Source organism: Pteronotus mesoamericanus, unplaced genomic scaffold, assembly GCF_021234165.1.
Source record: "Pteronotus mesoamericanus isolate MK-2021 breed Mesoamerican mustached bat unplaced genomic scaffold, CSHL_Meso_final contig_221, whole genome shotgun sequence".
NCBI lineage: Eukaryota > Metazoa > Chordata > Mammalia > Chiroptera > Mormoopidae > Pteronotus > Pteronotus mesoamericanus.
Window position 1 is genome coordinate 595,699 of NW_026555092.1, and position 12,486 is coordinate 608,184.

The window sequence follows — 12,486 nt, forward strand, 5'->3', positions numbered from 1 at the left end:
CTGGTCCTACTTTAGGATGGTTGGTCTTAGATCAAATTTAAATTTAATTGGCTTTTTGACTTAACCTCTCTGAGCCTCAGTTTCCTCACTTTTAAGACTGGCCTCATAATACTAACACCATGGGGTTCCGGGAGCATCAAAGGAGAAAGATATAACAAAGTCAGGGCCTGGCAGGTGGGAAGCGTCTAATCCTTGTTTTATCCTCCCCTCCTCCATTGCTTCATGATTGCATTCTTAGGTTTTTAAAAATAATTGTCTATTTCCCTGTGTCCCTTCAACTAGACATCTGCCTCTTTCATGGTGTCCACGTTTGTGTTCCCATGCCCAGCATAAGCCCTCGGGCACAGTGTGTAGGATGATTCTGAGTTGCCCCCGCCTCAGGCCGTAGCCTTTTTCTCCTCCCACCCTCAATTATATTCCTTAGACGTGGGAATCTAGCGTTTCCTCTTCCTCTACAGCCAGGCGTGTCCAACCTTTTGGCGTCTCTGGGCCACACTGGAAGAAGAGTTCTCTTAGGCCCCACATTAGATACACAAACACTAATGAAAACTGATGAGCAAAAAAAGGTTAGAAGTAAATTTATGATTTTGTGTTGGGCCACATTCATAGACAGCTAGGGGCGCAGGTTGGACACCGCCACACTGCCTTTCAAATGATCTCACGGGTCCCTCTGGCTTTAGCTGAAACTGATGAGCCCACCGCCTTTGCTGCAGTTTTAACTCCTCTGCATTCTAGGGCTGTGTTTCCAGCTGCCTTCTGGAAACTTCCCCAACATGTCCTATCTCCTTCTTGTTTTTAATTGTTATTTTTAAAGTTGCGTTCTGGGAGCCAGTCACTTCCCCCTAACACTCCAGAGTCATTTTTTCTTCTCTTTTCTTTTTGCCTCTACAACTAATCAGCCAACCTTACTGCTTCTTAAACTTTGAATTTGTCCTTCGGACCTGGGCTTGGAATGTCAGCGTCTCTGCTGTCCCATTCAGTACTCCGCGGCTTTTGTGGCAATGACCTCAAAATATGAGTCCCCTATCCAAAATCTTCAGGGGTCTTCTGATCTCAGGATTCAGAATAATGTTTTAGATTTTAGGAAGATAATCTGGCTTGTAGCCTGTGTATCACATAATGCCCCTATGGAGTTTGGGGTGGGGCCTCCAAGGCACTTGGCCCACAAGCCCAGTGGGAGAAAGACGCAAAGCCCAGGCATCGCTCTCATGAGCTCAGGGCAAGCTTGTCCCTAACATCTGCACCATTCCTGGGGAAGGGCCAGCTTTCCTGCCCACTTTCCCACTGAATGCGCGGTTCCACGGGGCTGGGATTGTTGCCTGTTGCAGCCCCAGTGCGGTGCCCAGCACGATGCTGGTGCTCACTCAGAGGCTGTTGAATGAATATGTCAAGTGGCTGATAATGACGACGCTGATGATGGTGAACAGTCACGTCATCTGCACGTAATTAACACATGCAACTCTACAAATTGTTTAACAACCATCATGACCCTGGGGGGAGTCACTAGTATCATCCCTCCTTTACCGATGGAGAAACAGAGGCCAGCATGATGACCCAGGTGCATGGGATCCCACATTGTGAGCTCTTAAATACTGCCACCCTGCCCTGCTTCATTTGGGGGCTGACGGGCCTGGGCACCTTCTCAGGCCCACCTCCCGAGGTCTCGGTGGTGGATGTCATCTCTCTTCTTCCCCTAAGTCTGGGGCACGGCCTTGGCTGCAGCCCCTCGACTTCTCTCAAACCCCAAGCGTGGTGCCTCCTTTCCAGCCCGCAGCTGTGAGCCGCGGCAGCCCCCACCTCTAACCAGAGGTGCTTCGCAGGCACGGGCTCTCCCATCGCTGTCGGCTTCTGGTTTTCTCACCCTGCCCCCCACTGAATCCACGCTCTGAGACCTCAGCCTCCCTTCCCGCCGTTCCTGCCAAATGACACACATATGCGCTCCCAGTCAGCCCAGGAGGACCTCCCATGTGAGGCCTAACCTTTGTTTTTCAGTTTTTGTCCCACTTACCCATGTTCCCCTTCCCTCAGATTATGGTGACAAGCCTGTCTCTCCTATAGGCTGGCCTCAGGCCTGACACCTAGAGACTGTTTTCAGGATCTTCATCCTAGGGAGACAGAGGCTTCCCAGTTCAGAACTCTAACAGGCAGGTGCCCCCTGATGCCTGTGTCCCCAGCGCAGGGCCTGGCCACACCAGCTGCTCAGTAAGTGTTGTCACCTCCCCCCTGGCCGGGGTTTGGTCAGACCTGCAGTAGCCGTTGACGATCCTCCCGGACACCACCCTCCGGAAAGGCTCCCAGTGCTTGGCTTCTCCTTCCACAGGCGCACCCAGCAGGGCGACGTCCTCGATGATCCCTTGGCAATCTGGTGAGAGACCCGGAAAAGGCCATCAGTGTCCCTGGCCACAGTGGTGGAGGAGACGGATGTCACACACAAATGTGTGCACACACTCATGCACGTGCACATGTGTGCACAGCGCGGGGACCTCCACTTTCGGAGTTCCAGGCCCTGGGGCAGGCCGCTCACTTGACCTGAGCTATTCCTGCAAAGGGCCATTATTCCCATTTGAGAGTTAAGGAAAACTAAAGACATTTTCAAGATTATGTGGCTCATGAGTGACAAAGCTTGAGCTGGGACCCAGGTCTATTTCCACTGTTCATGAGGTTCCCCACTGGCCATGCACTTGGGTGGGACATCTTCCCTCAGAAGGAAATGACAGGCCCTGAGTCATTGCACGCGCCAGGTGGGAGACACCACCGCCTTCCTCGGCAACAGTCCCCTGGGGCCTGCACAGCACAGCGGGAAGGTGGGAGGGAAGCGGGGTGGGCGATGGGGTCCCAGGACAGGGAGTACACTCAGCAGCGGCACTGACTGTTTTGTTTGCGGCAAAATTATGCTCAGAGACCAAGACTGTCTTTGCCAATAAATTATTTAACACAGGTTCACTGCAGGGATTATAATTTATGATAATATTTAATAATATCTCACGAGCCAATAGAACATGAGATCATGTCTCTTAATAAACCAATCAAGAAATAACATCCTCCAAAGCAACAATAGGTTGATTACGCTCTTGTTCCAGGCAAAGGGGAGACCAAAGAAATGAAGTGCAGATTCCACTGAGGTGTAACCTTCTACTCACTGGCTCTTGGAAGAGCTGGCTTAGCCAACCAAGAGCGGATGTCCAGCTGCCAGCGCTCATTGAAAGTTCCCCGATGCGAGAGCACGATGCTTGTGGAACAACAGTGCCAGCGCTGGCCGGTAAGACCCTCTTCTTCACGGGGTCTTCAGTACAGCTGGTGAAGAGTAGCCCTGGACACGGCTGGAGCTAATGTCTGAATGTTTCCAGAGGGCTCTTTAGATCGGCAGAATGTAGCCCTGCCTGCAGTGAACACTCTCGGTAAGTTTTCACAGACTCTTGGTATTTCAAACATAAATGTCCATTACATCATAGTCGCCCTTCCATATGCGTGTATCAATAAACCCTCAGTAACACGACAATTCTGATGACAGTGCAAACAAATTCATCCTTAGATCAAAACAACTTCACTCAAGTTATAAACACGTGGATTCGAAACCCTAACAAGCCGATACGCAACAGTGGCCTAATGCTTCAGGGAAATTTTAGGCCAGGGTTGTTCAAAGTGCAGTTCATGGACCAGGGCTGCTCCACGGTCTATTTGTCCAGTACAAACAGGGAAGGGGCATGTCTTATCTTGTTGCAGACTGGAAACCAACAGTTCGCAGAGGGGTGCGCACACCACACTTGGAGAAGCATGGCTCTCGCCCCACGAGAGGTGCACACGCACCCCCACTCCATCACGCTCTACCTCCTTACCCTGCTGCATTTTCTTCTTGCCATGTATCACTTATGTCTGTCTCCTCCAACATCTAGGTTCCATGAGGACGGGCGCTTTGGCTGCCTTGTTCACAGCTGAATGGGCTTGGAACAGCGCCTGCTGTATACTTGGTGCTCAATTAAGATTTGAATGAATGAATGAACTGTCATCCCTCAGGAAAGCCAGTATATGTAACTTTGCAATTGCAAAGCCCTGGGTTCAAATCCCAGTTCCCCACATGTGGCACTTATGATTCTGAGTTCCTGCACATCCCAGGAAGTTGCATGCTCAGTGTCACCCCCAGGGAATGGGCCCAGGAGGGGGCAGCTCTGCCCAGCTTTGCCACTCTCTTGCTGAGGGACACAGGACAGCTAGCTTCCTCTCCCTGGGCTCCGGTTTCTCATCAGAAAGCATCTAGCTGTTTTCTGTGTGGGATTCCATGTCAGAGTTTGTGTGAGTAAAGGGTTCCGCAGTAACAGAAGTTGGAGAACCCCGTAGTACCAAGTTCTCTGAGCACTACGCTGGCTCTGCTGTTGGAAGCTGCTGGGGCACAGAGTTCTGATTTCACACCTCTTGCTTCCAGGGAGATGGACAGCTGACAGAAGGATGTAAAACTTCAGTAAGCTGGCGGTTTGCCCTGAACAGCAAGGCTGACTCAGGTAACCCCAGATGTGAAGTCGGCTTTGGGGGCTTACGCCGCTGGCGAAGCTGTAGAGAACGAGCTTTTATTCAACTCCTTGCCTTGGCCGATGAGGAGACTGAGTCTCAGGGTCTCAGATGGGGCATGCCCAAGGCCACACAAGTCATGGGAATAAAGCTGGGACTAGAGCCCAGGCTGCGCAGAGAGCTGCCAGGTCTCTGGGCTATGCTTTCTGCTGTTTGTAGTAACAACACAAATCACAGCGATCGCATGTGGGCGATCATTGCTCCCACAGGGCCAAATGGTTATGGACCCAGGGCCAAAGACAAGTGAGCTTCGCAGCTCTCTGGGGGCTGGCCACGCAAGGCACCTGCTGTCTGCGGAATCTAGCCCTGGGTGCGGGCGCCTGGAGGGCTGGGACCCCTTGTGGCCAGAAGCGGTAATGCAGGGCTCTTGAGGCTGTTGCCCAGAGCAGCGGCTACAATCTTGGAAGAGGCTACAGAACAGGAAAGCTGTTTTGAAAAGCAAAAAAGGAGTTGCTTGTGACCTTGGACTGAGACAAGTAGTTAAACCTCATTCAGACAGTCCAAAGCACAGATAAATCAAGTCAGGCTGGGCGGTGAGCTGGAAACACATTTACCCTTCTCTGAAGCTGGCTGGCAACTCTCACTCAACCTCTTCCTCTTTCATCGCCAGGCTGTTGCCCTCGTCAGATGGTCAGATGTGCTCTTCTCGTGTTTGAGAGGATCTGCTCTCTGTAACGCGGCAAACCTGGAGATAAGCCAGGTGACAGGCCCTCCATAATGCACAGGTGTGAGCTAAGGGAAGTCGGCCAGAATCGCTGTAGGCACACCCAAGGCGGAGTTCTGCGGGGCAGCTCAGAGCCGTCCTGGCCTGACCGACCATCCCTGTACCACAATGGCGGTGGGGGTGGTGGCAGGGAGGGTGGGGGGACCTGCGCTAAGGGAAAGAAGACGCTGCTGCTGTGGTAGATGCTGGAAATAAAACAAAAAGTCAACATTCATTGCTTGGTCCCAAACGTCATCATACCAGATTTCAGCCTTCCAGCTAAAAATACGGAGAATCCTGACCCAGCTGCCACCTTTAGCATCAAGCCTTCTATGGGCACCGACAACTCCTCACATCATGATAAGAATTCAGTGCAGGTGCCTGCACTTTTTAAGACCAGCAAAAGAAACCAAAATTTAACATTTTTATAACAACTGAGATGTTACTGCTTTTTTGCTGCAAGGACAATGAATGTTTGCTGCAATGTTTAGGTTTATTCCTATGGCTGCCCTCAACCTTTTCCTTCTGACTTTTTAAGGTATTAAGATAATCCTATAGCTTTGTAAATAGTCACACCTTTAATGTAAAGGAGGGCAGGATCAACCTGCATTCTGTCATCTTCACGTTCATGAGTCGCAGGCAGGTACAGCTTTTAGTCTTGGATTTCTTGTTTCTTACACAGTTCTCTGCACGTTATTAATGCCCTACTTTTACCTGTTTAAAGCTGGAGGCCCTTTTTCCTGTTATAACTTTGGCATCAAAGAAGCTCCAGACTGCCAGCAGTTAAAAAAGAAAACCTTTATCAGCCATGTCTTTATTTCTCCACTTTTAGTCCGTGCTGTCACTTGTGTGTGCGGCGAGGAACATTTCTTCCCCACGCCTTCTTTTCTTCTACCTTTTACTTTTCTGCTTAACACAGAAGCCAAAAGGATCCCTTTAAAATGCAAGTCACAGGCATGAGGTATCTTTTGGGGGTGATGCAAATGTAAAACTGGGGTGCGGTGATGGTTGTACAACTTTGCACATTTGAGAAAAATCATTGAATTGCCCTTTTGTAGTATGTGAATTATACTTTGGGAAAATCGAATCGTTTCACTCCTGAGCTCAAAACCCTCCCACGGGACCCATCTCTCATGGAGTATAAGTTAAAGTCATTGGGATGGCCCACAAAGCCCTTTGTGACCTTCCCCGTGCTCCCCCTTCCCCCACCCGCTCTGTCCCAGCCACGCTGGCCCTGCTGTTCCAGAACATGCCAGACCTTCCCCTTGCTGGTCCCTCTTCCTGAATGCTCTTCCCTCCAACACCCACAGGCCCCCTCCCCCCTCCTTCACCTTTCTGTTTAAATGTCACCCTCCAAGGGCAGGCACACGCAACCCCAGCCCTCCCAGGTGGGTGCCCGTCTCCCTTCTCCGAATTCTCCTGCCCCTTTGCATTTAACACCATCTGACTTACTGCCTATTCTACTTTTAAAAATTTCACCTACAGAATGTCTCCTACTAGCATGTGCGCTCCCCAAGGGCTGAGCTTGTTCTTGTTTTTGAGCTCGCTAGTGAATCCCCAGCGTCTAGAACAGTGCCTGGCACAGAGGCTGTGTCCAATAAACGTTTGTGGGATGAACGAAAGCAAGCCATGAAACTCAGCGGCGCGAACCCTTCATCCTGAGAACAAATGCAAAAAAGCTGTTTTGCTTTTTCCTTTTCTTTGTTCCCTCCTGGCACAATTTCTCCCCAGTGGCTAGAGTCGGGGATCTGTAAAGACTGTAAAAGCAAGTGAAGAGTGCCAAGCCTGCTGAAGGTAAATGGAAGAGTACTTAACCATTGTCCTCAGCTTGTCAGTTGCTCATTGCCAGAGCTCCGCTGCGGGGGTGGGGGCGATGGGGGGGTCGGGAGAGGGACTGATGGTACTGTGAATGACTGCAGTCTGCAATGCGCAGGAATAATGAATGTGCTTCCGAAGCTAACACTGCCTCAGTCTCCTGCTCCTCCCAGGCAATGTGATCCAAAGGCTCACGGTTACTCTCCCAGGACGTACCTGACATAAGCTGTATTTATAGACTTCCTGGGCCCACAGTCTAAGAAGGCTCAGGGTCTCCAGGCCCTTTGCCTGATTCGGGGTGCAGCTTGGGGGTGCCCACTCTCTGGGGGCAAAGATCCAGAGGGACTTGGAGGGTCTCGGGAGCCAATTAAATGCCTCATGAGCCACGCATCAGGTGTCATCATTTTAAGATGGCAGATGCTGGTGGGCCTCACCAGGATTCCTGGATTCAGGCAGCTTTCATCATTATGTATCTTCTCAACCAGGAGACGAGCGAAGTTTGACGATGCTACCACGTGCCGGTCTGTGAGATGTTTGCCATTAGACGGGGCCCATGTGCACAAAGATGCTGGGAATCACCTGCCCAGAAGTGGCCTTTGGCACGAGGCAAAGCTGTGTTCAGATCTGGGCTTTGCTGCTGAGTGAACTGGCCTCAGTTATTTGATAACCTGGAGCCTCAGCCTCCTCAGCTGTAAGATGGAGGGAATACAATCATACTGATTTCCCAAAGCTGGAGTGAGGGTGTGTGTCCAGGGCAGTGTCCAGCACGCGGCTTGGCCAGTGCTGTCTGCTTCCTTGTTATTCCCACGCAGACTATCAGTCTGGCAGCTGGGCAGGAAAGGCGTGCGGGAAGCATTGCCTTGGGAGACGGCCCTCCAGCGGGCCTCTTGCGGGCCAGCCACTCATCGCAGGCACCGGTTCAGGAGTTCAGCATTGGCAGGTGGTAGTTGTGACCAGCAGCCCTGGTCCCCCTCAGTGCTGAGCTTCTGGAGAGAAGCAGCCGAAGAGCTGCGAACTGCGGTGAAACATTTCCTCATTTTGCGCTGGCTAGTGTGGCTCAGCTGGTTGGGAGCCATCCCGCAAAGCGAAAGGTTGCTGGTTTGATTCCCGGTCAGGGTACACGCCTAGGTTGCGCATCCAGTCTGAGAGGCAACCGATCAATGTTTCCCTCTCACATTAAAGTTTCTCACCCTCTCTTTCTCCCTCCCTTCCCCTCTCTCTAAAAATAAAAAAATTAACACATACCTAAGTACTAAAAAACAAAACACCCACTTCCTCATTTCCTATCTCTAAAGACATTTTAAAATTATGGTAAAATACACATAATATACAATTTACCATCCTAGCCATTTTTAAGCATACAGTTCAGCAGTGTTAAGTGCATTCACATTGTTGTGTAAGTAGCCTCCCTTACTTTTATGCATCAGGACTTAGATAAACCAGTTTCTAGCTTGTCAGGGCCCCCTGGGCCGTCAGCCGTTCACGCCGGAATGCTGACAGGACGCTTTTACCACGTGGCACTCCTCAGCCTGGAGATTGTCTTTTCCAAAAAAAAATTAAGAGCTAAGAATGGACAGCTTCCGTATGATAGCAAAGTTCCACCTACGCTATAGCCTTGGTCTTAAAACTTGTATGTAAATGGAGCTTTTATAAAAGTAAACATTCTTAAAATGTACCAAGCAGGGCCAGCTCTTTCTATGAGCCCACGGAGACTCCTTTTGCACAGTGAAGGGACCCGTGGCCTCTGGGAATAACCGCTCCAAGCTTTACCTTCTTCCATCTGTCTCTTCCACACAGCGGGCTCTCTTAAAGCGAGGCAGGCCCGCGCTGAGCTTTCCAGGTATTTCCAAACCGCCTCCTCCAGAAGTACCCAGAAATCTCTTCAAATGGCTGAAAGGCTACATCACACACTCCCACATGCCTGTCACGTTGTCAGTAATGAGATTCCCTTGGGCTGCAAAGACCAAAGGATCTCAAGTTTGAGAAGCAAAAGAGACAGCTTCGCTCCCTCCCGGCAGGGGGTCGTGTGCACAGTGAGCGATAAGGGCAAATGGAGGAGAAAACGGTCTCCTGACTGCGGGTCCAGGAAACAGACCTTGAAGGAAATGATATGAATTGATCTGACACAAACAAAATCCACCCCAGAGACGCGCGCGCACACAAGCATGATAAACACCTAGAGAGAAGCCGCCAGAGGGAGAGGGAGGAGATGGGGGAGAGGGAGAGAGAGCTACAGGGCAGCGGGGAGCTTCGATGGGCCCCCTCACCCGCCCCAGGGATAAGGTTCACACTGGCAAGAATCGCTTAAAGAAGGCCGTTTGGATATATCACAAGGATTTGGGATGAATTCTTCATGGGACGAGTAGGCCTTCATCTCCCGCTTTGGTCCCCATCTCTTTAATTGGGCCATGCAAAGTGGCACAGCTATTACCAGCATCCTGGCGCCCAGGGCATGAATCTGCATGCCTGACCCCTCCTCGCTCCCCGCTGTCGGGACGAAAGCCGGATCTGTCCGAGGACAAAGCAACGGGTGGACGAATTCCATGGAAGGGACTAAAGCGCATCAAATGTGACGTTTGCTATCATGAAGATGAAAGGGCCAGCTGCCCCAGTGACGGCCTGTTCTGCTTTTCAGCAGTTATCTAGAGATGGCTCAGAGATGGTTTTCAGCCAAGCAGGAGTTTAGGGGCTCGAGGGTCAGGGTGTTGAAGCATATCTGTGTGAGCTCACTGACAAATTCTTCTGCCTTGGTTTTATCTTGCAGACCTCATGGGCAGTCATGCCGGTCTGAATTCACTGGGGCTAGAAATGAAATTGGAGAGAGAGCTTGCTGCAAAGCCCTGAAAAAAGAAGTTCTGGAATTCTATTTCTGAATCCTCCGCCTTTATCATCATCATCACTGTCATCATCACAGCCTGCTTCAGGACAGGCTAAGTGCTTTATCCATCTGTTATTTCTTGTACTCCTCATCACGGCCCTAGGCGGCCAGCACAGTCACTCCCGTGTTATGGCGGGAGAAGCTTGCCTCAGGGACGCTAAGTCATTTGTCCGTGGTCACACGGGAAGTGGCACAGTGGAAATTTGTTATTCCTATACTTTCTCTCCTACTCTCCTGTCCCATTTTCCTTTGCTATCAGATATGAGCCCTGGCTGGTGTGGCTCAGTGGACTGAGTACTGGCCTGTGATTTGAAGGGTCGCTGGTTCAATTCCCTGCCAGGGCACATGCCAGGGTTGCGGGCCAGGTCCCTGGCTGGGGGTGTGCGAGGCAAACAACTGATGTTTCTCTCACACATTGATCTTTCTCTCCATCCTGTACCCTCTGTCTGAAAAGAATATGTATTTATATATAATATATATTTTTATTTTTATAAGAATAAATATATAAATTATACTTATTTATATAAATTTTATATATAAATTTATATAATTTATATATTATATACTTTTTATATATAAAAGATTTATATATAAAAAAGATTTATATATATAATCTTGAACCAATATGTCTTTTGACAACTGTGACACCTTCCAAAACTGTATATTAAAAACAGAACACACACTTCCTTCTATCCCCATCTTTCTCTTGTCCATGAGTCCAGTTCACTTTTGACGTTCGCTGGGCCACAACGTCAGGTTTGCTTTCTGACAGTGCAGTTATTTTCAAGGGTGGTCATATTTCAACTAGTAATTTGCCTAACGTGACTGGATCTAAGTACAAAGAGGAGACTTCCCAGTGGCTGCTTCCTCTTACCCGCTCCTAAGCTTTGCAACTGCTCCTGCCGTTTCTGGAACAGATGGCGCAGCGACTGCAGGTGGGCGCAGTGAGGGTGGAGAGCACTGATAAAGCTGCCGGCTGCAGCGAGTCTTCAGGATAAACAGGTCGTCTCTCGCGTGAACGGCCCTGCCAGACCAGAGCCCTGACTGTGGACCGGCCTGTGTCTTTGGATGTTCCTGTGAGCATGTGTGCGCGTCCATGAACTTGGTCATTGACTTCCCTCCTCTCTGCCAATGGCTTTCTCCCCCGGGTCTGCCACACGACAGGGGCCTCCCAGTGACTGCTGGGGTGCTGTAACATCATCCACAAACCACCTCACCTGAGTTCCCATCCACCTTTAAAAAGAAGAGCCACATGACTCTGGTTTTTAGTGTTTTGGTCATTTTAAAACAAGGTGACTTGTCATTAATTTGTATTTCTTTGTCCTTTCTTATAACACATTTTTTGTTAGAGCCTTTCCTCCTGATTTTCGTCGAGGAAAGAAAGGGCACTGAAAGCACAGCACGCGTTGGGCAGCTGCTGCCTGAAGGTGCAGTCAGGCGTAGAGGGGCAGAGCTTTTGCTCTGATGCCACGCGGCAGCGGTCCGGCGCCTGCCCCCCGCTGCCTGGCCGTGGGAGCGGGGGCCAGAGCACAGCTGCCCGTTTCTGGAGCGCACCTGTCCACCCTCTCACTTGGAAAATGGCCCCAGATTCCTAACTTCCAGGGCCGTTGGGGAGGCTTCCTGGAATGATTCCTAGAAACGCCTGTCACAGCAGGTACTTGATAAATACTAATTCCTTCCCCTCTGTGTATGTCGGGTGCCTCATAAATGTAAACCAGAAAGATAAGTAGGTGGCACAGAAATTTCTCAGGAAGCAGGAGCGGCGGTGTGGTCTTGCACAGGCGCTCCGTGGAAGGCGGTCAGACCCGCCCCAGCCAGCCCGTGCTGCAAACCCACGAGTGCTGGGCTTGGAGGGGCCCCTTCCTGTTGGAAGTGTGCGCCCCCCACCAAAAGTCACCACAAGGCGGTGCTGTGGCTGTCTCTTGGGCCACGTGCGGGAGCTTCCGGGAATGCCTTTCCAGCTGGAGTGGGGGAGAGCGCCCGCCAGGGGGTGGGCTGCCCAGGCCCCAGCGGGCCCGCTGCTCCCCGAGTCTCTGAGATGAGCCATGAGACTGAGACTATGGACCTGGTTGGCCCTGCCTTTGACAAGCCCTGCAGCCTGGGCAAGCTGGGTCGCCACTCAGCTCTAAGGTTAAAGGGCCACGTAGGGCAGGGCAGGGACCCCTGGTGTGGGAGTCCGGCAGGGTTGGGGTCCACACTGCGCTCTGTGGCTTACAAGCTGTGTGACGGCAAACAAGCCCCCTGAGACCTCTGGGCCTGTTCTCTTGAGAACCAGGGACAAGTGCCCCCCTCTCCCTGGCCGGCTGTGAGACACTGCCTGGGAAGGGCATGATATGAAAGGCACTCCGTCAGCCGGCTTCGTCTGGGGCAGTTCGACAAACCCTGCTCCTGGGTTCCAAGGTGGGGCCAAGGTGGGATCCCCTGCTACTGGGGATCCAAGGTGGGGCCAGACTGCGGGCTGGTCACCCAGCCTTGGGGAAGTGGAGTGTGGGGGAAAAGGACGCCGGTGGGTATGTGCAGCCCCAGC

The 12,486-nt window shown here is 51.2% G+C and overlaps 1 protein-coding gene across 2 annotated transcripts in view; it reads right to left on the reverse strand.

Moving 5' to 3' along the window:
* TMCO4 (transmembrane and coiled-coil domains 4) overlaps positions 1-12,486 on the reverse strand; it is an 81,655-nt gene that overhangs the window by 9,500 nt on the left and 59,669 nt on the right. For both annotated transcript variants that reach the window (XM_054571655.1, XM_054571656.1), the window contains one exon: positions 2,245-2,362. In XM_054571655.1, the coding sequence (XP_054427630.1) occupies positions 2,245-2,362 (118 nt within the window). The remainder of the gene's footprint in view (positions 1-2,244; positions 2,363-12,486) is intronic.